Raw genomic sequence first — 24,769 nt, forward strand, 5'->3', positions numbered from 1 at the left:
CATCCATAATGATGATGTATAAAGATGAATGTATATGTCTTCAAAATAAGTGACGGATTAATAAAATTGTGTCTTGTTATCTACGCTCTTCTCCGTTATTCATCTTGTGATTCTTTGTAGCTCTATCAATCTATATACGCCGTAAAAAGAAACATCAGGTATCTACAAATATCTACATATATATATATGAGCAAATTTTCTATCTGCCGCTTTTTAATTTTACTATTTCAAGTACTTTTTTTAAAAAACTTTTTTAATTAAAAAAAATCAAATCTTTTAATTTTAATTTAAATATTTGTATTGCTTTTAATTAATTAAAAATTACGACTTAGTAAATTAGAATTCTTAGTTTTCTTTATTGGCTTTCTTAATTTTATTATGAAATGTAGGAATTATAATAGGCATATTCCCCTTTCATTCTTATGAATGTGTTTAATTAAATCACTACAGGCTAGGCGCAGGATTCTTAATACTCCTTCCTTACATTTATTTATTTGTTTAAAGAGGAATACTCCTATTAAAATTCTATTAGTTAAAATTAAATTAAGAGAATTACAATTTGAAGTTTAAATTCCAATTTTAAAATTCACTATTTTAAAAGCAATATTAAATAGAAAAAGTCAAATTGGTATGGAAAATTGTTTTACTACCAATGGTATTTAATTATATTTAATTAAATCATTGCAGCCTCTCTCTATATATACATTTTTAATATTTATTATACGTATATATTTAAAAAGAAAGAATGAATAGAGATTATGCAAGTTAGTAGTTGGCAAATGAAGAATTCACTCAGCTACGAATGACAGTACAGCTATTGATTGGAATAATTGCATGCATTTTTATTTATAAATTTCTGCATTAATTCTTTTTATTTATTTATTCACTTATTTTGGATTTAATAAAATAGCCACAAGTTTTATGAAGTTATATATCAATAGGGCTGAAATTGAAAACATTTATATTTGATGCCAAGTGGCGCTCTTTTAGCCAAAATGTATCCTATTTTTTCATTAAAAGAAAGCAAACTTTCAGAATTACATTTTAGATAGTTTGATTACTTTATAAGGATTAAAACTCTAAAAAAAAGTTCACAAATATTCATCGGTATAAATTATCGAATTAATATAATAAAAAGATAACCCCTGGGATGATGAAGATATGCTGCGGCTCACTACTGAATTATCAGGATATAATACTTTACCATAGAGAGATGTTTGGTTTGGTTTGGTTTATTTGATTATGGCATTGAATGGTTTGGTTTATTTGATTATGGCTATCGAGGGCTATTTGTCCTGAAGGGATAGATGCTTTTGTGGAGGATCTTTTTAAGGGAAATGTTCTCATATACACGTTACACATGGGGAAAACCATAAAACCAACCATGCAGCCAGCCCGTTCGCCAGGATTCGAACCACAGAGCAAATTACTAGTATTCAGCAACTTTACCACTTGGCCGCTGGTTTGCTGTACGCAAAGTAGAGCGATTGCTGAGTTACCATTCTACAGAGATGTGTGCTAATGCAAGGATAAAATAATATACCTGCTTTTAAATCCACTACTTTAATTAGATTAGAAAATATATCAGCTTGGCACATATATACAGATAACAAAAATAAATTGAAAAAGTATGAATCATTCGACGAAATGAGAGTAATTACAGACGAGAATCCATATTAGTAACACGCATGGTAGTTCGCAAGAAATTAAGCCGATAATGCGCGACCGAAGAGAGGGCGAGGTCAGTGCGAAGCTTCTTATGGCTACAATAAATGAATTATTGGAGGTCAGTCTCAAGGTCTCTCCTCTACTAGATAAAAGGGAAAAGCTATTGTGCCATCTCTTGGATCTGGATGTTACTTAAGAGTTCTAGACAATGGCACTAATGTTCTAAGAACCCTTACCACATTTTACACAAATTTTGAGGATCAAACAACTAGGTACATCTTTCCTTGTAGAGTCAGTAGGTTTTTTTTTTTTTTTTTTTTTTTTTTTTTTTTAAAAAGCAGGAGACATGAAAAATGTGAAGGCCGTCGCCAGGATTCGAATATCAGACCTCATGATTGCCAGCCGGATGTACTATCCAAGTACTATCCAATTACACTATGAAGGCACGCCATAAGAAGGGAGAAAATATATTACATTCCTCCATCTTCTGAATATACTTACACTGCACTAACTGCATTTTGGAGAATCATTTGTTCGTATCTAGGCACATTATTCGTCATCTAAGACTTTTCATTCGGTAAATTTGTTCGTGAACCAAAGTTCCACTATATCTGTAATTTTCTTCTGTTTTGCAGATATTCAGAAGTTTGTAATATGCAGCTAAGTATCTGTGAAGTTTTCATTTCAAATTTAATAGTTTTCTTAACTGATGGATCTATTCAGAACTTATAATTGGAAGAAGCAACTAACTGTTCCTTGAAGAAAATGAACCCTTTACATATCTTCCTTTAAAGCATAATTTTCCATAAGACCAACATCCATCAGTGGTTTATTTCTGAAAATTGCATGTTCTAGTCTGAATTTACATGTTCTCTTCCTGAAATATTACTATGACTGTACCCTGTTGGCATGGTGGTTAGGGAACCAACCACCATAGCCTTGTCTGGGTCGAATGCCAGAGAAGGCATCAATGCTTGCAGTGTATAGTAGCGTTGCAGTAATGGAGCACACTGTTTAAAGATGTTTGAGTTTAAAGATGTTTTGAGAAGTTTAAAGATGTTAAGTTTAAAGATGTTTTGAGAAGTTAAAAGTGGAAGAGGGTTGGAGTCTCTAGGACTAATTCCCTAGTTGATTCTTCACAGAAACTGGGATGGAGTTGGGAAACCTCATACTGTTACTTATAATTGTGCCTAAGCCAATGGCAGGCACAACTCTTTTCTCTTGACAATGATAAAATTCAGGGACCTCATCTGATTGAGGTTCAAACCAGAAGGTTAGTAACAAGAGCAATATAATGAGGGCAATGAATTTGCACTTCATAGGACAGTGTAAAAAATTTACTTCCCTTGTCTACTTACCTCTATTTCTTTCTTAGATAGAGCTGAACGTGCTGATATACGAGACATAGGATGAGTCAATTTAGATAACAACTCTTCCACCCACAGAATTGCAGATGCTGTAGGTGGAACATTTTCAAAACATGGCGGTTCATCTTCATAAGTGAGAAATTCATTTTCAGTTTCATATATCTGTAATAATTTATGAAGGATGTTCAGACAGCCATTTTCATTTTGTAGTTTAAATTTCAGTTAATGAGAAAGATATTTTTGTTTTAATTTGTAGTTCAAATTTCAGTTTAATTTGGAGACAAAGAAAAATAATTCGAGTCATTATATCTGTTCTAAATATCACAGATAAACATATAAAATATTTTATTTTTAATTCGTTAAAACATAATGAATAATTTTCTACTTGAAATTAGTTTGAATTAAATAAAACAAAATACATCTATTTTTAAATGATCAAAATTACTTGACATTACAGGTAAAAATCATAATAAGCTTTTGGGATTGTATATAAAGACATTACTATTAAAATCTCATTTGTAGAGATGTTAAAAATTCAAATTGTTTTTTATCTAATGAAATTTACTTTTTACACAACCACTGAAATTAACATTTTTGTCTCTTTTTCTTCAGGTAAATATGGTTCAAGTTACATAATTTTGAGAATCATTTTCAAGGCGCATTTGAATATAACATAATAAACTTTTTATCCTCTTCTAAAAGATTTTTGGTGAAATAAAAAACAGTTTACTCTTTTTTTCTAATAGCTTATATAAAAATTTAAATTTTATATATTTTCATTAATATATGTCCCAAGACCAAAACTGCCATGGCCTGAAACACTGTCTTATTTTATTTATTTTCAAAATTAGAACCATTAAGTTTACGATTATAAGTCTTCATATTCAAGCGTTTAGAAATTGGATTTATATAGAAATGTCCAGGTGTAGCAGACCCACTGAGATATCTTGCTAGAATTATAACATAATCTATTTTTTTTTAGAAGCAATCAATTTCTGGATTTATTAGATTATGGCAAAGTACACTAATGCTATCTGCCTAAGAGGAGGGATGCTTTTGTGAAGGACTTCCAAAGAGAAACTGACATATATTAAAAGTACATATGAGAGAAATCGTAAAAAGGCTCATGTGCCAGCCATTTGGTGACATTTAAACTCAGGTTGAACTACCAATGTTCAGTGGTCTTATCCACTCAACCACAGGTGAGCAGGAGAAGCAATTTCATCCAAAATGATGTTACATGGTTCCAGTAAAAATAGACATTTAGATATATTGAGAAAGCACTTTTTAGCTGGTGATGTGTGAAAAATGGGATTTTTCCATCAGCATGAAACATTGCAAAATCAAAGTTCTCTGTATGTTTGTGTAAATACCATATGGAAATTAAGTGTATGAGACTTGCCTAAGACCATGAAAGGGATTCAAATTGTTAATTTACCAACTGAAATCTATCGCTACTCCCAGTGTTGGACTCGCTAAAAGAGAGCAAAACTTTCCATTGCAATGCAGCATCGGAAGGCTAAAATCTCACATACACCTATGCACCGATTCCAATAACTTTATAGTAAAATTGTAGGTCACTCAAATTTGCATAAATTCTGGTGTGAGCAAATATAATAGCAAAATGAAGCAAACAGAGAAAGATTTAAATTAAATAACATTTAACTAGTAAAATTTAAACATAAATGCAACAGTGCAGTTAATGTGGAGAGTAAGCAAGCTTGAATTTTGCTTATTTGTTTATGCTAATTTCTGGTTCATTTTATTTAATTATTTACTTTATTGGATGGTTCATGTATACTTTTGTTGCTTACCTCATACATCATTGTTGAATTCACCTGCATCATTTTCAATTTTAATTTTATTGCTTTCTTAAATCTAAATTTTACAAAAATGACATTTTTATTTTTTACAATTTTTAATGAATTTTTATTTAGTATAAATATTTTGGTGGTGGTGCATTGGTTTGGATTCATCAGTTTATTAGTTATTTTTGCTTTATTTTGGTTTCTTATCCCTTTTACAAATTTTAAAAAACTTCGAAACATTTTTTTTATGAATAAATTGGTGTGGTCAGAAATGCAGCCTATGGAATTATAAATATGTTGCCTTTGATGAGATGGCATTAATGTACTATGACTAGTTTCATTATCCTTTGTTTGTGTTTATATTCTTAAAATAAACGAAATTCATGAATTTTTTGGTTTATTCTTACATGACACTGGTGTTTGTTTCAATATTCACATATTTGCAATTTCCTTGAAAATATTCCATTTTTTTCTTGTACCTTTTTTTCTCAGTTTTGTCAAGTATTTTTACTTTTCAATCATGTATTTATACATTGTTCTAGCTATCATTTTTGTGCTTACGTATTTTTAGAATTGAAAGACTGGCTCTAAGTGAGGGAAGCTCACATTATTAAATGTGATACTTACAAATTAACACTACTACCGTGTACAGTTTGATAATTTTTTATAGTAGAAAAAGAAGGATGACTTATGATAGCAAAAAACTATTTATTTCGAATATACATATTAGTACATGTTTTATGTTTTAATTCAGCTATTTATCTCAAAAATCAATTAAACAAAAGGGTTTCTGCCTCTTTTGCCTTAATGTAAATTTCATGGCTGTCACATCACGTTAAGAAAACATTCAAAGCAAATGCTTTCTTTAGTTACTCTCAGGTGAAGTACTGTATTCTTACAAAATACTTACTACAGTTTATTCTGCTAAAAGCAAATCTCACAAGTGCATTTTTAAATTGAATTTCAGATAAAAATATAATACTTTAATTTTAAAAATATTAAGATTTATAATAATAATAAGAAGAAAATGGCAACATTACTAAACTGCAGAATTGCTACACATGTGATTGCTTGAAGAATTGCTATGATCATAATTGATATAATTAGGCAAATTCTGAATATTTGACAACTTCTATTAAGGTGGCTGTGCTAATATATAAGTATTTAAATACTTTATACGCTTATATAAGCAAATTTAAATGTTTATATTTCTATATAATGACATATGTTACTTTATTTAAAGCCTAAAAAATTCATCATTCGTTATTTAAAAATAATTAATTATGCTTTATTTAAAAGTAATTGTTTCAAACAGCTTTAAAAATAAATTTAGACTTACAAATAATACTAGAAGAAGAACTCACCTCTCTCAAAAATTGTTTTATCATATTATCATGGCTTTTGTCAATAAACTGCTTAATAGAAGATGACAGAAATACTTTGTAGAAACTTTCTGTAAGTATATAAGCATTCTCCCAGGAAAGAATAGAGTGGAACATTTCATTAATATAATTTTTGACCTCATCTTCAAAATTCTTGACATCACGATAGAAGGCATTTATAATCAAATTCCAATCCAATTTGCACTTGGGATCAAAAATATCAAAACCAGCCTAGAAAATAGATAAATCATGGTTAATGTAACTTTTGCAGTTTTCTTGTTATGTAGCTTCATATTTTAGGATCTATGAAAGAAAGTGCTATTTCTTACATATTGTATTCTGGAAGTCATGCCAAAAATTCTTATTTCCAGCACACGCAGTCCTTCAATGTCTTGAGCAAAATGCTTCAAATTTGTGTTGAAAATATTCTTCAGCTGCTGCAGAGTCTTAAATATGCACGAAATAATATAAAATATCAGAGAAATACTGACTGGAAATCTGAATTAAACAGCAAGTTTAATTAAAGAATACTATAATTACTATTTAAAATTAGGGGGAAAAACTTTATCTCATAGCTTTTGAATAAAACTCTGTCGATTTCAATCACACATAGGTCCTTCTTCCTGAGGAGCAGAATTTTTTATTATCCTTCTACATTAATAAAATTGTTATTATCTAGTTCATTAATGTTTGATCCCAATTACATTAATAGGCTCACTGAAAATTACTACCCAGTTTTCTCTAATTTATTTAGTGACTTCAGGAAAATGAAAGAAACAATGAAATTGTATGCATAATGTGGTAAGATATGTTTCCAAACTGTCTTCGTATTGTTTGTCGTTATGATGCTATACTTTGTGTACATTTTTTATATGATTTTTACATTTAGCATCAAATATAGGTACAGTACAAAGTCCGAAATCCGGACTCGCCGAGATTTCGGCGATTCCGGATTTGTGATTTTTCTGGATATTAGATCAGTTTAAATCTAGTAAGATGGCATGTAGAAATTATAAAATTAAAAATATGAAATCGCGATTTATGAAATAATGAAGTATTTATGATCTAAAGGGTATCAAAATTTACACACACACACACACACACACACACACAAAAAAAAAAAAAAAAAAAAAAAAAAAAAAAAAAAAAACATAACATAATCCCTTGTTTAGTTACATTGTTAAAGTCCTGTAATTGCTGTTTCGAGAATTCTAACTAACTTGTCAATCGAAATTTTTTTCTCTTTTCAGTAACTTCTCTGTCACTTTCTTCACTATCGGGTGTATTTGGTGTATTTAATTATAGCAAAGCACACTAGGGCTATCTGCCTAAGAGGAGGGATGCCTTCGTGGAGGACGTTTTAAGGGAAACTGGCTCGTATACACTTACACATGGAGAAAATCACGAAAACGCCCATGCAGCCAGCCCGTTCGCGGGATTCGAACCTCAGACCGAACTACCAGTGTTCAGCGACTTTATCTCTCGGCCGCTGGTGGATGTCTTCGGTAGCGGTATTTTCTGGATCTAGAACTATACTACAGATTTTGCTATTCATTAATTGATTGATGATTGAGAAGCATTGTCATCACAATGAAAAACTTCTTTTATATCATCTTCATTTATTACCGCTTCTCCACATTTCTTTAATTAATTTACATTAATTCCTTTAATTGGAAAATTTCTCCTTTGTTTTGCGATATGCGGAAACCTTTAAAATTAGTGGCTATCATCATCAAATTTAACTATCCTTCACTAGACATATTTGGCTATGCATCGTGAGCTTGGCGACTAACGACAAGTTGTTCCGTTAAATTTTATCTTGCTTCTATCGCGCATTGAGACAATTAAGCGTGAATTGTATTGGTTTAGTTATTTATTATACTTTCTTGCACATGCTTAAGAAGATTTGGGCATTCCCCGTATCGAGAACTCAATCTCATTCCGGGTCCACTCCCCCTTTGGGCACTTCGTGGTGGTTCAACCTCCACTATTACCCTCCAGGAGAGCAGCGCACCACCTGGGGAAGTACCCCAGGCAGCACCGGTCGTCTAATGCTCCTACCAGTCGCTTGGGCGAGCCCGTCGCAGCGGGACATTACCCAGCGACCCCGGGGGAGACCCCCGGGTTACTAGTACCACGCCGCGCTAGGACGTGCCAGACTCCGGGGCTGGCCAATAAGTGACCTTTCCCAAAGCCTTCAGAACCACCAAGTTCATAAATTTTATACCCCCGTGGCCGAGACTGCCTAGGTACAGATCCTAGCCAGTAGCTTCGCAGAATTCTCTACGTCGACCCCCGGGGGGATGCACATGGTTAAGGCTTATCGGAATTCTTAACAAATAAATTTCCACATATAGCTTTATTAGCCACATATAGCCCACATAAAGCCTTATTGGAGGCTGGCGCTAGATATCTTACCGCCTCTGTGGGCAGGCCCGCACCAAGCCTAATCGGCGCCGTCGTGCGAATGTCTAGTGAGCGCCTTTATGTAGTGACGATATTAAAGGGACATTACTTATGGTTAACACTTAAAATGAAGCATTATTAACATAATAATATGAAAAACCAAAAAAAAAAAAAAAAAATGTACACTTTATCTTTTGGCTAAATATACAAACGACATTTTACGCTTTGTTAAAACCCACACTCAAACATATTTATTGAAGAATTATACATACATTTATGTTATAAAAAGCTGCCCAACAGGTATAGTGGTTAGCGTTGCTGACTGCCGTGCTGAAGGACTCGGGTTCGAATCCCGGAGGCATGGGGGCATTCTAAATATGCGAGGCGAAAGTTCTCTCGAGGGCAGAGGGGACGATCGGACCCGTCACCACAGGGTGCTCTTCATCAAAATTGCAGGCGAAAGAGTTAAATCGCACTATCACCTGTAAGGTGCTCAAGGCTGTTGACAACGACAGGCGTATCTTGCCCTCCTTGCAACGAGGAATTTCGTAGGCTTGGGCTGACCCTGGGTCAGACAAGTAAGTATTAGTCAACAACATGTTATAAAAAAGTAACACTGCAAGCGAAGAGAAATTAATATACTAAACGCACTAGATAACAACTATGTTGCTGAACACTATTATCTTAAAATTAAAAAATATATATATACATATCTAATAAGTTTGCACTGAATTAATTGTTGTATGCAGCGTAGTTTACGACAAGGTTCAAACTGTGATTACAACAGGGCACAAAAAGTGCTCTAGGGCTGATATCTAGAAATATATCAAAATTCTTTTCCACTCGCCACTATGTTGTTGACAACGATATAGCGTAGAGTTTCAACTGACGATGCTACATTTCCTCCAAAAGTTTGCAACAACTGCAGTTCATGCATAAGATCTATACTATGTATATCCCTTTGATTTTAATCAGTTAATGCTTTTTGCAGTTTTTGTCATGAGTTGAGCTGATCTTGCAAATATATGTGAAAGAAAATACGTGATGCCGATGCGTATGTAAGGGCACAGGGGGTGCCGTAGACACGTTTGACAAATTGCTTAGTTCTTATTTTGTGTCTACTTTTGCAATCGTATTAATTTGTACAACATTTACCTTTTTTGTTTTTCATTTGGTGTGTTATTGTTATTATACATAAAAAAAGGTAAATGTAGTTACCTATTATGCTAAACTTAGGTTAGCTTGTAAATTCATAAAACCGACGATTTGAGCACAATTACTCGAAAAATGTTTTTTTACATGAACCATTTGTTTATTAAATTAAAAGATATTATCTTTCGAGAAGAAAGGATTGACATATTTACGGAGTACCACTGAATTTAAAATATACCTATTTGAGATTTGAAGTCAAAAATATACAAGGTATTCTGAAATAAAAATTAGCCATTTTCCGATTTTTAGCTATACGGAAAACCGAAGGAAAATGTTTCGCTATTTTTCATTATTTCATTACGTCTTAAATATATTCTTTAAATTTGATTTATTTACTTTAATAAACAAAAGAGTACCACCATCTCCTTGAATTATTCCGTATTGATCTAATAGTTCATATATTTTCCAAGCATGGTTTACGGTATTCTCACTTTTTCAGAAGTAAGGTAAAATAAACCAGAAATTTAAAATAACTCAGTTTTTCCAAAGCCCAAAGACTACCCAAGTTGACACTACTAGCAGTAGTTGTTCATCAACGTCTCAGCTACCATGGAACCTAACAATCAGAAAGAGTTTGAAAGTATTTTCACGCGGGAATTACCTTTAACGAAGCCGGTCGAAGAAAAAGACAAAATACTATTAAAATCTACAATTTCTGCATTAGATACGCATTTGCCTGTGCCTGATGATTATGCTCAAGCCCATTATTGCCATCCCAAGTTCAAGCCTTAATAGAAAATGGTCCTGGATATTACCAAAATCTGGTTTCGAGTTTCAGTTTCCCAAAAGACAAAAATGGACGTAAATTTCTTTAGATGTACTTTTGTCGAATCTTGCCAAACAACGAAATAGTTAACCCGATTTTTCAGAACAGCATTGGTGCGGTGTTATTGAAAGAATTATCTATGCCATCCAGTTTTTAGCCAAAGAAAACTTAGCCTTCGGTGGTTCCAGTAACAAATTGTTCGAAAGAAATAATTTTTTAAAGTGATCACAAAATAGAACATAGAAATGATCACAAAATTTGACCCTAGCATGTCTGTATATATTAATAAAATTCAAACTAAAAAACATTATGCTTCATTACCTTGAAGATAAAATTCAAAATAAAATAATTAGCTTATTAGGAGATAATACAATGCAAATTATTTTAAATAAGGTCAAACAGGCAAAGCATTTTTCTATTTTACTTGATTGTACCCCTGATGCCAGCCATCAAGAGCAGATATCTATTTGTATGAGTTGTATGAGGTATCTTAATTTAGAAAATACGGACATGAGTATTGAAGAAAGGTTTTTAGTATTTTGTATTACAATAGATACGAACAACATTCTTATTAAAGGCTTTAAAGAGGAAAATGGTTTAGACATTATCAAGAATACGATAATGGTTCAAACATGAGAGGTAAACATTTTTCAAGTAATTATGGTCAAATCATTGCTTTTCCGAATTAAAAATTTAACTAAGTTTAACATAATATGTAACTACAGTACCTTTTTATGTAGAAAATACAATCACAATAAAGATAAATGTTGCACATATTACTACGATTACAACAGTAACACGAAATAAGGATTAAGCAATATGTCGAACGCGTCTACCTTTACATACGCATCAGCATTAAGTATTTTCACGTTCAAAACAAGACAGAAGAGAACATCAGAGACGAACTCCTGCCCTGGTTATAACTTTCGGTCAAATAAGACAATGTGCTAGGAGGAAGGGGCATTCAGACCTGGCAAGCTCCAGGCTGCCTTAACACAGTTAAATGCCCCAACCCGTATAGGCGATCCAAGAGGCCGCTAACCTATCGGTCAAGCCGACGAGCTAAGACTAAGCTAAGTCAACAGGAATACTCAGCAACACACATTCCACGTCCCTGTTCTGGAGGAATGGTAAAAACTTCTGCTATCAACAGGGGTCCCAACCAGTTGATAGCAGATGGAGGTACTGGTTGGGCAGTACCTCCTACATATGTAGGAGGTACTGCCCAACCCCGGACAGCAGAAAGAAGTTACTCAAACACTGTCAGACAGAACCGGGCCACCAGTCCGGCCTGCTAACACTACGTCATGGTACACTGATGTCGGCTAAAGTCGCTCTAGGGAAAAGCCATGGAAGGATATGAATATGCAGTTTTGAGGCGCCCACTGGAAACCTCAAGCAGTTTAAAGGCTCGCTGAATTCGCAACCTCATTCGATGGGGGTGTTTCATACCGCACAACCATGAATATCTGACTATATAGCTCCACCACAACCAACGGACGAGACAGTACCATACGGTCCCTGCCGAGCCTGAAACAGCCATCGCCAGAGATGACTTCAGTCCTGTGGAGTCTGAATTTAAAAACCTGTGGCCGAGACTGCCTAAGTACAGATCCTAATCAGTAGTTTTCCAGGTTTTACCCGAGTAGACTCTCGGAGGGAAGTTCAAATAAAACAAGAATTTTCTTGTTTAGACAGGCAGCCAGACGAACTGCTTGTCTTAGTGATTGCCCGGCGCCTTATTTGACTCAGCGCCGTCGTGCGCCGCACGACCTTGCACCTATTGTTGGCGTGGGCCTGTCCGTGGATCCTAAATTCTGCAACTCGGTGCGGTCATACGAGCCCTGGCGCTGGTCCTGGGTTTATGTGAAAAACAAATCAGTTATTCTTAATTCAAATAGCCCTAAATGTAATCTTTGGGTTTATGAGTATCATCAACAAAATCTATTTTTAGCATATGAAAAGAAATTTTTGGTAAATTTTTCCTTGTCAACATTTTTAGCATATTTAACTTAAATCTGTAATCATCACCAAGCGTAATGTCAACATAAAAGGTTACCATACTCCTATATTATTCAATTACTAACATAAAAAAAATTGTTTAGGCATTGCTACATGAGTCATTACTCAAGTTGTCATGTTTTGATAAGCATGCGGTGATGAAAGGAAAGTATACTAAATAATGATTCGCCAGGTTGGCGACAGATCAACGATATATCTATGTGGAATGTTTCGGTGTGAGATGTTTGCCAAAGCAGATAGTCAGCAACGGAGCCAACTTACTGATCATACAAATTTATGCTAAAATGATTGTTTCTTCAATTACAAGGTATTTTATGTAGATTCGAAGTGAAATTAAGGATTGGGCATCTCCAGATGTTTTATTATGCACGGAAGGGGGGATCAAATGCGCATGCATAAAGCCTACCAGAAAAACGTTGTTGATGGTTCTGAGGTCCGGATTTTAGATCATTCCGGATAATGGACGTCCGGATTTCGGACTTTGTACTGTATATAGATATAAATGCGGAATGGGGGGCTGAAATACGTATTTTATTGCATAACTTTAAAACTGCACGAAAATAAACCACACAAAAAAAGAGACATCTCTTTAAAAGAACTAGAAACCTATCATTTATGTATTATTAAACTTAAATGCGTATACATTTAATTATTTGAGAGAATATATTTTTTAAACTTTTTCTTTTTTAAAATTCCTTAACTTAAATTTTTCTTTAACCTCTTCGCTAAAAATTTACATTTCCTCTCTGATCATTTTTCTTTTTTATGATTTTCTAGGGTTTTCTTAGTGTGAGAACCAATAAAAGTGCTTAAAATATTGTCAGAAGTCTCAGAATCATTTCAGAATTTACTTTCAAGAATTCGGTTTCAGCACCATTAAACCAACGACATACATTACAATAAATATAATACACTACATACCTCAGCAATTTTATCCAGATCACGACAAATCTCAATCATGTAATGCGTTTCATCAAAAAACAGTCTCACATCAAAACGCCACCAATGACAACCTCCATATTTTTTCAGATCTTCGCACTGAGCTTCATACAAGTCTGTCCAGCAAGTCAATATCTGAATTGAATCATTGGCAATTTTCCTTACCTATTGGAAGCATGTTCTTAATTTTATGTCCATTTTAAGGTGTATTTAAACAGATAAAAAATGCAATACGAAGGAAAATACTTTCAATGCATCTGAAATCTAATTATCTAAAATTCTTAAATAATTAAAAATGATTTTAAAATTTTTTCTTGTACTTTTTAGTTAACAGAGCAACTGCTGTTTAAGTTAGGTGCCAAAGTAGTAATGTGTTTATTTCACCTCATAACTATGCAACGACATCATTAGGAATAAGCAGATGGAAATGAACATTGATCCAACAATTTCCTTTGAAACAAACATTTGCTTTTTTCTTCAAGTGCTGATTTTTTTCTTTGATCCAACAATTTCCTTTGAAACAAACATTTGCTTTTTTCTTCAAGTGCTGATTTTTTTCTTTATCCACCTTTGTTTAAAAAAAAAAAAAAAAAAAAGTGGTTTACTAAGCAGATATTAGTGCAATAATTCGCGTATTCATTCTCTGATAGTTATTCGGTTTGTTTACTTCTGTTATCCAGAATTTATGTCTGCAGATTTTCAACAACTGTAACTAGGAATGAATCCCTGTACATTTGTGCCGACTGGAATAATTACACGCATTCTTATTTCTAAATTTCTGCCCCTGTCTTTGTTTTTCAGCTTATTTACAGCTTACAGAGCTGTAGCCGAGACATTTTTGGCGAGCTTTAAAAAAATCCTGCGTTAGCCGGTACATCGTTTCCATAGCTAGGCGGGACTTTGTTTCCAGCGATGTTCTAAGAATCCTCCCGTTTAAACCACTGCCACCAGAAATCTAGCAGGGACTAGATTAAAAGAAAGTCCTGTCTAGCAGGGACCGTTGTTAGGTGTGATAACCCCTTAAGTGTTGCCTTGTTAACCAAAAAGTACACTTTTTGTTGATTTAATTATTCTTGAATAAGACTTATTACCTCATCCAAAGGTTTTCTGAAAAGAAACTGAATTTCAGCATCTTTTTTTACTTTGTTCATCAACAATACTGATACTCCTCTTATGATTCTGCACATATTTGGAACTTCTTTGTAGTAGCTTGACTGGATCCACATTATTTTTAGCACTATAAATAGATCACTGAGTGACTTCTGTGCTTCATCTGTTGTTGCTCCAGAGAGAAAATTCTGTTAGATTAAATAAAGATACATATATATTACCAAAAAAGGTGCTTCAGTTAGACATGTACACATGTTATTTTTAAAGCATGTGTTCTATCGAAGGACATTATACAGTATTATAAATATGCCATAAATAGAAATTGATAACAACATGATATAAAGTTTTGCATATTTTAGAGAATTCTTTGAAAAATTTCAGGTTATTATCAATGAATTCCATTGTGCATGGTACACATAATACCCAAGTACAACAGTTTTCAATTCAATTAAAAATTTTCATAACTGTTTATTATACTCTGTAAAATAAAATATTGCATCTATAAATCTATATGCTTTTTATACAGTAAAAGGAACATATACATAAAAATATATTAACGAGTACTGTATATATATATATCCTGCTTGCTCAACAGTCATTCACTTATGCATTTTTTTTAAAAAAATTTAGATTAATTTTAATTTGCTAAATTGGTGAATTTATTTTCATGGTTTGGTTTTGCACTTGATTTGCTTATGCTATCTGAATTTAAATGATATTGTAGATTGGTTCGAAAATTAAATATTTTATATGTTTGCCCATTTGGCTGATCTTTGAAATATGGTAACAGGTAGTTTGGCGACATTTTGGAGGCGATAAAGGTTACTACCTAGGACTTTGGTAATAATGTGAGAAGTACTCAGTTCCGATTATGCATTATTTTGTGTGAGGGAAATGAGAGATCATGAGATATGTCATGTGACATTAATGGAAGAATGACAGTTCTTTAATCGGAAAAGGGGGTAAAAATTTGGAAAAATATCTGTAGTAATATATTATTTTGTATTAAGCTTCATTGTGTGTTGTGTGACATAGTGTTGATTAATTTTCGGATTGCTTGGCGCTATGTAAAGTGAATTCTAAATTTTTAATGCGTTTATCTGATAATAATAATAAGTTGAGATTGTGTGAAAGGAAGGATATTACAGATAAGTTTGAATGGCGGTGCAAGAAATCTGGTGAAAATGGACATTTTGTGAAACGGAGTGTAAGGAAGGGTACGTGGTTTGCTGAAAGTAGTTTGAGTATGGGTGAAATTTTATTAATTTTTTATTACTAGGTGAATAGATTGCCAGTTGACTACTGGATTTCGGATTTAGAAATTAGCAGTAGTACTGCAGCCGATTGGAACTCTTTCTGTAGGGAAGTGTGCGTGCCACGTAATGAAGATTCTGAAGAAGATTAGGTAAGTTAGTATTTTTAATCATTTGAGGATATTATTTTTATGCATTGTTCTAAATGTAAGGAGTAAATAAATTAATATAGTATTATGGAAAATTGTTATTAGCAATGATTTAGTTTAAAGTAATTAGGATTGTAATCTAATTTTTATTAATTTAATGTATGTGCTTATTTATATTTTAAGTAGTGTTTTTTAATTTAATTATATTTTAATTTAATGATCGTGATTTTGTGAGTTATATGTTTGTAGTATTTTGGAATACGTTTGAGTAGAATACGTTGAGTATTTTCATGCATTTTCGTGAAATTTTTCTAATTTATGAGAAAAAAGCAGTGTACATGGATATAGTGAAGAGTGTGCGCAATGCCATTTTTGTGCAATTCTGGGATGTTTTTTTAAGTAAAAATAAGTCGACGTGTACATGGTTTAGTGATATTTTAATTAAATGATAGTTATTTTGTGAATTTTATGTTTGTAGCAATTTGGTATACGTTTCAGTTGAAGTAAACGTGCATGGAAATAATTTAAATATTTGACACTAAGTATTTGTAACCATTTTTAATGTTCGCGGTAGAAATTCGTTGGTGACGTTTATTATATAATAGATAATTTAGAGGTAAAAGTTTTTGGATATTTTATTTATTTTATACGTGGAAATGTTCATCCTTGGAAAGGGTATATACTTTTTCGCATTTCATATATGTGCTTTTTACTGAGTTTAAAGATTCAGAAAATTTTCGTGCAAATTTTTGTAATTTATGAGAAAATAGCAGTGTAGATGGATAAAGTTAAGAGTGTGTGCAATGCCATTTTTGTGCAATTCTGGGATTTTTTTAAGTAAAAATAAGTCGACGTGTAAATCGTTTATGTGTATGTGCTATTCTGAAAAACGCGCAAGGAGATTGCGATTGTGCACTTTTTCCCAATTTTGCAGTTAAAATTTGTCATGATATACAGTTTTGTTACATAAAATTTCTAGCATAAGTGTATTTCGGCTAGTAGATTGTTGGAAAAAGTGTTGAGTAAATAAAAAGAAAGAAACATGTCTTTACTTCGTGAAGACAAAATGGCGGCGAAAAAAAAAAAAAAAAAAAAAAATAGAGAGTTGCTTTAGCAGAATTGGTTACCATAATCCAAAGATTAACCGCACATTTTTTGATTATTTTAACTTTAAATTTGCTTTTTTACGTATATACAGGTTTGTTAAAATTTAAATTTGTTTAAATTTATATGTATACGTATATATAATTTTGCAGTATGGATGCAAATTTGCATGAAAAGCTTTATGAGAATTCTTAAACATAATTACGTGTACCATTTTATAGGTTTTTATTGCAGACTGAAATACATAAAAACTCTGCAAATCTCTTTTAGAAACATATTTTGGTAAAGTTAATAATATCCATAAAAATATTTGTGAAAATTAAGAAAAATGTGTATTCCCACATTATTATACTTGTATGCTGTTAACCTTGATTAAACATGATTATCTTTCAGAATTAATAATAAAATGTAATAATAATTAAAAAAAACTTTAAAAAAATATAAAATGCAAAAGAAAATTAAGTATTTTCAGAAACTGCAAAAATCTCTAATTTGTTTTTGCAGTTTCTGAAAATACTTAATTTTCTTTTGCATTTTATATTTTTTTTAAGTTTTTAAAGTTTTTTTTTATTATTATTACATTTTATTATTAATTCTGAAAGATAATCATGTTTAATCAACGTTAACAGCATACAAGTTATAACCTGAATAATAATGTGGGAATACATATTTTTCTTAATTTTCACAAATATTTTTATGGATATTATTAACTTTACCAAAATATGTTTCTAAAAGAGATTTGCAGAGTTTTTATGTATTTCAATCTGCAATAAAAACCTATAAAATGGTACACGTAATTATGTTTAAGAATTCTCATAAAGCTTTTTATATTTATTTTTTGAGTAAAAAGCCATTTATTAGAACATCACTCTGAAAATTAATGTTAAAAAATCCTCATAACAAATATTCAAAATTTGAATAGCAAGAGATTTTAATTTTGTTGTATAATTGATTAATTTTCATTCTTTGTAAAAATCCTGGAAAATTTTATATAACACTTTTGTAGAAATCGTATTAGGTAGAATTCCATGCATCAAAGCAAAATTTATCTTCTCTCCATTTGTACTCAACTTCTAAAATAATCTTTTTTTTTTTTTTTTTTTTTTTTTTTTTTTAAATGTGTTAACTAACAGCATTTTTTTAAGACCTGGAAAAGAAAGACACGGAACATTTTAAGATATGGAGAAAATAGCAAGCAGTTAAGAGATACCAAATGAAATGAAAAAAAAATATATATATATATATAAAATTTCATATGCAGGCAAAAAGATGACTAATAAAATTAACTCCTGTTCTACACAATTTCTGTTCACGTTTTTTAACATCTTGAAGGGATATTATTGTTTTCATTTTGCAGCAAAATCCCATCCCTCATTAAAGAGCTGTTGTGATCAGTTGATGATGCATAAGATCTTTCATTTATTTTTAACATTATAAAAGTGTACTGCTGAATAGTTTAAAATGACATTTTATATGGCTTTCCTAACAGTTTGCAGTGAGTGCTGTTTTATAATATGTGTATCATAAGTAAAATAATTTTCTACAACTTGTAATTTATTGACTGCAAAATTTGTAACACTACTTTTCGGGTCAACCATCATAGGAAGAGTAAAGTCTATGATAATGATGAAATTTTACTGTAAGATATAGATTGTAAATCTATATGTATACAGGATGCTCAGAAAATATTTGGCAAAAAATATAAAAACAGAGAAGACAGAAAAAGATTTCATAATCGAATGTGCCTGCAAAAATGGCACACACAAGTGGTACAAGGTGCTATTGAGCAGAAGATAAAAGCATTCAAACTGCTTTAAACTGTCATTCCCTCTTCAGATTTTGAGCGACATGCACTGCTACACAAATGTGGAGCTGTTCTTGAATAGCTGCTTCATTCCTTCTGCTGCTCTACAAATAAAATGCATATCACCGAGCTCTGCCTTCAGGTAATGATGCATATCACTCGAAATCCGCACGAGAAACGGCAATTCACATTAGCAGAACACTTTTATTTCCCACTCAACGGTGTTCTTTACCATCTCATGGATGCATTTCGGCACACATGTTTCATTACAAAAACTGTTTATTTTGGCCCCTTCTACCTGCCTTTACAATTTTGCCAGATATTTTCAGAGCACCCAGTATATTTATTTTTTAAAATTGGATTATTTGGCTCATGGGACAGCACAAAACATCCACCTACTTAAGAAGTGGAGTGCTTTCCTTTATCCATGTTACGCATGACGAAAACCACAAAAAATACAGGCAGCCCCCTTTTGCAGGGCTTAACATTTTTACTTTTTTAAAATTATGTTGAACACTTTTCAGAATTCTAAAATTAATTCAACAAGAAATACATCAAATTAGATAATTTGCTTTTTGTCTTTCTTTAAATAATTCTAGATTACAATGATAACAAAGAATAAAATATTTTAACAAAAGATTATAAACAGCAGTATTAAATATAGAACTGACCTTTATATTATTTTCTAGCAATATTAAGTATTTTACAATATCTATCACTTTGATTAGTCGATCTTCGATTTTACTAACGGAAGAATGAAATTCCAACAAATCGCAGTTTGCTAATTGAAGAATATTAATTGACTTCTGAATATCAGAATGGCTCAACTGATCAAAATATGTACTCAATTTAAATTTCTGACTTTTCCAAAACTCAATTTCAGACAGAAGATCATTGCCTGGATTTTCCTATGAAAAGAATAACATATCATATTACTTAATTAATTTTCTGCTTAATTATATATATATATATATATCAATATATTTTTTAATTCTGGAATCATATAAGCCTTTAATAAAATAACATTAAGTTGAAGTAAAATTTTTAGCTATCGGGTTTTAACGAAAGTTTCCCGCCACCGCAAACATGGTCTGCTCAGACAGTTCGCGTTAGCGTGTTTAATCATACTTTGTCAAACGATTTTTGGCAAAGGAAAAGATTTGATTTAGAACACTGTGTTGTGAAATTTGGAAAAAAAATATTATTATCATTACTACGATTACTTATTATTATCATTACTTAAGGTGTCCGAAATGGAACTATCATACTACCAGATTAGAACCATCATTTACTTCCAGTTCTGTTGCAAAAAGTCAGCTACAGAATGTCACCAAATCATGAGCTTTAGGTATTAATGTTGTATCATTTGACACTCTGAAGGTTTGATACGGAAAGTTCAGAAACAAGGACTATGACATTCAAGAAGCAGAGCGCTCTGGCCGGCCTACTGATGCTGATGAGGCCCACCAGCGGCCGAGCGGTAAAGTCGCTGAACACTGGTAGTTCGGTCCGAGGTTCGAATCCCGCGAACGGGCTGGCTGCATGGGCGTTTTCGTGGTTTCCCCATGTGTAACGTGTATACGAGACAGTTTCCCTTAGAAAGTCCTCCACGAAAGGCATCCCTCCCTTTAGGCAGATAGCCCTTGAGGCTTTGCCATAATCACACACACACACACACACACACTGATGCTGATGAGGCCTGCCTGCGAGAACTTGTGGTGCAACCAGTCGAGAGCTTTTTAAGGAGTTAGACATTAGTGCCATGTCCATTACTCACGCTATGCATCGTAGAAACCTGACATGCGAGTTCAATTTCTGGGTGCTGCATATGCATAGGCATCCTTCGTTATGGTCACAGCTACATAGAGCTTTTGCCATTCGTTCTAAAAAGCCATTGGCATTTCGCTGTTGTAAAAAAATCTAAAGGCAAACTATTTTGTTTGCCGACACCCGGAGGCGTGAAATGCGATCAAGACCGAGGTCTGGGCGTGGAAAAGGGGTTAGGTCACAAAAACAGAGTCGTGAGTCCAAGAGTTCTAAAACGTCCTGAGTAAATGCAGTAGATCAAGTCAAGAAAATCCATCAAGATGGTGAGCTCTCAGTCGAGCTCTTCGTTCAGGGTACTAACTAATCATCGCACTCTGCAAATTCCATTAGTCTTATAGCAGCCTGGAATTCTAATGCTAACTTCGCTGCGGTGTTGTCGGCCGCTCTGATTTTTCAATACTTCCTATGATTGTACTTAGGAACTTCCTGATTTTCCTATCCTGCAGCCATGAAACTGTTTCTGAAAGATCATCTGGAGGGGGCTGGATATTTCCTTCTCACTGTAGGAGATTCTCTTAGCTCTCTTTTCCGGCACTGTGTTCTTTCTGATAAGTTGCGGGAAATTTGCTGACGTCGGGACTGGCTCCTTGGGTCTGGTTACGATATTTTTCTTCTCGAAACGTTTTCTATACGTCTCACATCCTCGATATGAGCTCACATGAGTCTGACTGCAAAAAATGCAGGTGGGCTTTTCCTCATCTTTTAAGGTGCATAGCTTACTCCTGTGGGCCTGCCTACATATACAGCAGCTTTCAGAGTTGGAGCATAGGTGCTGAGAGTGACCATACTCTTGGCACCGGTAACATTGCAATGGTCTTTTCCTCGGCGCGAATTTTTCAGTCCTTACATTCAGTCCAAACATGTTATTCACATGATGAATAGCAAATCCCTCTGCTGTCTTTTCCAGTTCAACATAGTAGATAGGCAACTTCTCAAATTCATTTTTCCGGCTTCTTCGAAATTGCTTTATTTTGGTGACTGGGAAATTTCTTCTTTGAAGGTCTTGTATGGTTGCCTCATCCTTGACTGAGTTGGGTAAATTCTTTCTCACCACCCTCAGCGGTTTCTCACTTTGCAGCTGGAAAGAATGGTATGGAATAGTTCGTTCTCTTAATATTTTTGTGGTGCTGCATGAGCTGACTCAAGCAGATAAGGGCAGACGTGATCAGGCGTGCACTAATTTGCTCGAATACCAACGCACAGAGAAAGTCCTGGACCAGATCGCCATTTGTGAGGAAAAGTGGATTCAACAACAAGGCCGAAAAGGGGGTTGGTCTGAGCCCGGTGAGTTCGTCGGCAGTGTCGCAAAGCTGAATTTTATTAACAGAAAGATTAAGCTTTGGTATCTGGCGGGATTGCCGTGGTATTATCCACAAAGACTAACTAGAAAAAGGTATTACCCTCGACAGTAAGGTGCATGGCAAGATGCTAGTCCGTGTTGACGCTACTGTTAAGGAAAAACGTCGAATTGAGTTCCGGCGCGAAAAGGTAATATTCCATCAAGATAATGCAAGACCACATTGTGTCTGCATTCACTGGTTGTACTCTATACGGACTCGAATGGGATCTTTTGCCACAATCACCACATAGCTACGCATCGCTTCTTCGTAACTTTTTTCACACCTGCAGCTACATTTCGCTGGTACTATCTTCCATTTTGCAGAGGACAAATGAATTTGATCTTTTTTCGCACTCGCGGCCACCAAGTTTCTGGGCCGAAGGCTTTGAAAAACTAACGTTGGCAGAAAAGCATAGATTTTGGGTGGTGATTATTACCCGCACTAAAGGTATTGCTTCCTTGTTTATTTATTTATTTATTTATTTATTTTTTCCTAAATTTATTAAGAACGTTTTTTCGCGGAAAGCTTTCGTTACAATAAGATATAATTAAGAATATACTTCAAAACTAAATTCTTAAATTCATTCTCCTCCTGAAAGTGCAAGAAATACAATAAAACATTGTAGTGTAAAACTAGATTATCTAACATAAAAAAAGAGGAAGGAGAAAATAAATAATGTATACAGTATAAAGCACAAATTTTTAAATGATTACTTTTATATGTTTTTAAATGTAAGATAAAATTCTAACTTTAATTTGCCTTAATTAAAAAAAAATGCTTATATAAATCTTTCTGCACGGTTTCATTTCAAAATTAATCCCTCTCATATGATTGTTATAGAATGCTAATGATGAAAATAACATTCTGATATAATACTGAATTTGACTGCAGAGAATACTTGCCAAAAATCAAAAACCCTCTTTTAGCAACATGCTAACATAAAAAACATATTTCATCATCAAAATGCACCAAAATTACTAGTGATATATTGACAAACACCAGCTAATACAGATAAAACATAGAGTTTTTATACATAACGTTCCGAAAAGAAAAATTTATAGAAAAACATTTCTAGACATCAATATACATGCAAAAAGTTCATTAAGCTCTTTAAAATTAATTATTAATACAGAAAATAATTCATTATTATATCGTAATATATTGCAATATTATAATACAACATAATTAATGCAAGATAATACACAAATACCATAAACATGTAAAACACTGAAAATTTTTAAATAATTCAAAATTAATAATTGGATAACAAAACAGAAAATTCCAAATTATAGATGGTTCAAAAGCAATTACCTAACCTTTTGACTACATTCTTCTAATAAGTCTGTAATCACTGTAATCCATTCAGATACAAGCTCTTGTGTTTCAGCTACAAATTGTGCTTCTTGAGCTAATTCTTCCAGAACACAGGAAGATGGAATATCAGGAAGTTTGAACACAAATGGTTTTTCTATTTGATGGATAGCTTCATTGGTTGAATCTATAAATTCTTTGGTTTCTTGGTTAAACTCAGAAAACAAAGACATTACCTATTTAATATTTAAAATCAAAGTAAATATTTTCCAAAAAACTTTTCATATTTCAATGACTTGAAAAGCAAAAAATATTTCAGTTTGTAAGGATGAAATATGTAAAAAATATATGAAACATACTATCTATTGGGGATATTTAAAAATGCAGGAAATATGTTAATGTAAAGTTTCGCTTTATTTTTGTTCCTAATGTATACATACCATTATATTCCTAATGTACCATACCATATATATTTAGGTATAAAAGTGTTTAAAGTAATGCAGATATTCACGTTTTAGTATTCTGAAAGTGAATAAAATAGATTTTGAAAATCTGAGATTTAACTTTTTATATAGTTCCACAATCCCTACAGTCTGCTAAATATTTAGCAAAAGTTTATACATGTTATAAAAAAATAAAACAAAAAAAGTTCAACTCTTGTATAACCCAAAAAATTTGCCGAGGTACTTAATTATGTGATCATTTGTCAGCTCTTCTTGAGGTGTCAGTTATAAAATAAAGTAAGATAATTCATGGCGGATTTTTTTTCCTCTTTTAATTCATTCAATCCTTTTGTGATTTACTGATATGCTAGTGCAAATAATGTTAACAGTATTAGTGCAAGTGCAAATAATGTTAACAGCCGGAAAAATTCCTGTATGACATTAAAGAAGCCTGCAATTATTTTCTGGAATACAAATTTTCTAACATTCTGTGAATAAATCTCCTTTTTAGGTAAACTATTTATTTGCGATTTATTCTTTGCATTACTAAACAGAATGTATCTAATAATATACTATTAATAATGTTTGTTTGATAAATCTTTGCAATGGTATAAAAATGTTAAATATAAACAGGTGGCATGCATAAGTTCTAAGCTTATTAAGTATGATATAATTAATATTTGTAGGATTGCAAAAGATGGTGAAGTTCTTGCTGCTCCTTTGGAAAGATAAAACGGAAAGCATACTCATTTTTTTTTTTAATTCAGCTACTACTAATAAAAGTATCAAACATCAATTGGTGATCAAATTCTTGATAAAACAGGACATAACACTGACAAATATTTATGAATTTGTGGT

The 24,769-nt window shown here is 32.6% G+C and overlaps 1 protein-coding gene across 1 annotated transcript in view; it reads right to left on the minus strand.

Annotated features, from left to right (window-relative positions):
- LOC118190520 (uncharacterized) overlaps positions 1-24,769 on the minus strand; it is a 58,664-nt gene that overhangs the window by 22,557 nt on the left and 11,338 nt on the right. Inside the window, exons 5-11 of the mRNA XM_085821049.1 lie at positions 23,474-23,704; positions 19,662-19,898; positions 14,662-14,868; positions 13,553-13,735; positions 6,555-6,671; positions 6,208-6,456; positions 3,027-3,197 (exon numbers count right to left, since the gene is read on the minus strand). Coding sequence (XP_085677175.1) covers positions 3,027-3,197; positions 6,208-6,456; positions 6,555-6,671; positions 13,553-13,735; positions 14,662-14,868; positions 19,662-19,898; positions 23,474-23,704 — 1,395 coding nt within the window. The remainder of the gene's footprint in view (positions 1-3,026; positions 3,198-6,207; positions 6,457-6,554; positions 6,672-13,552; positions 13,736-14,661; positions 14,869-19,661; positions 19,899-23,473; positions 23,705-24,769) is intronic.

Source organism: Stegodyphus dumicola, chromosome 7, assembly GCF_044657685.1.
Source record: "Stegodyphus dumicola isolate Sdum_Otavi_A_Nest chromosome 7, ASM4465768v1".
NCBI classification, from domain to species: domain Eukaryota; kingdom Metazoa; phylum Arthropoda; class Arachnida; order Araneae; family Eresidae; genus Stegodyphus; species Stegodyphus dumicola.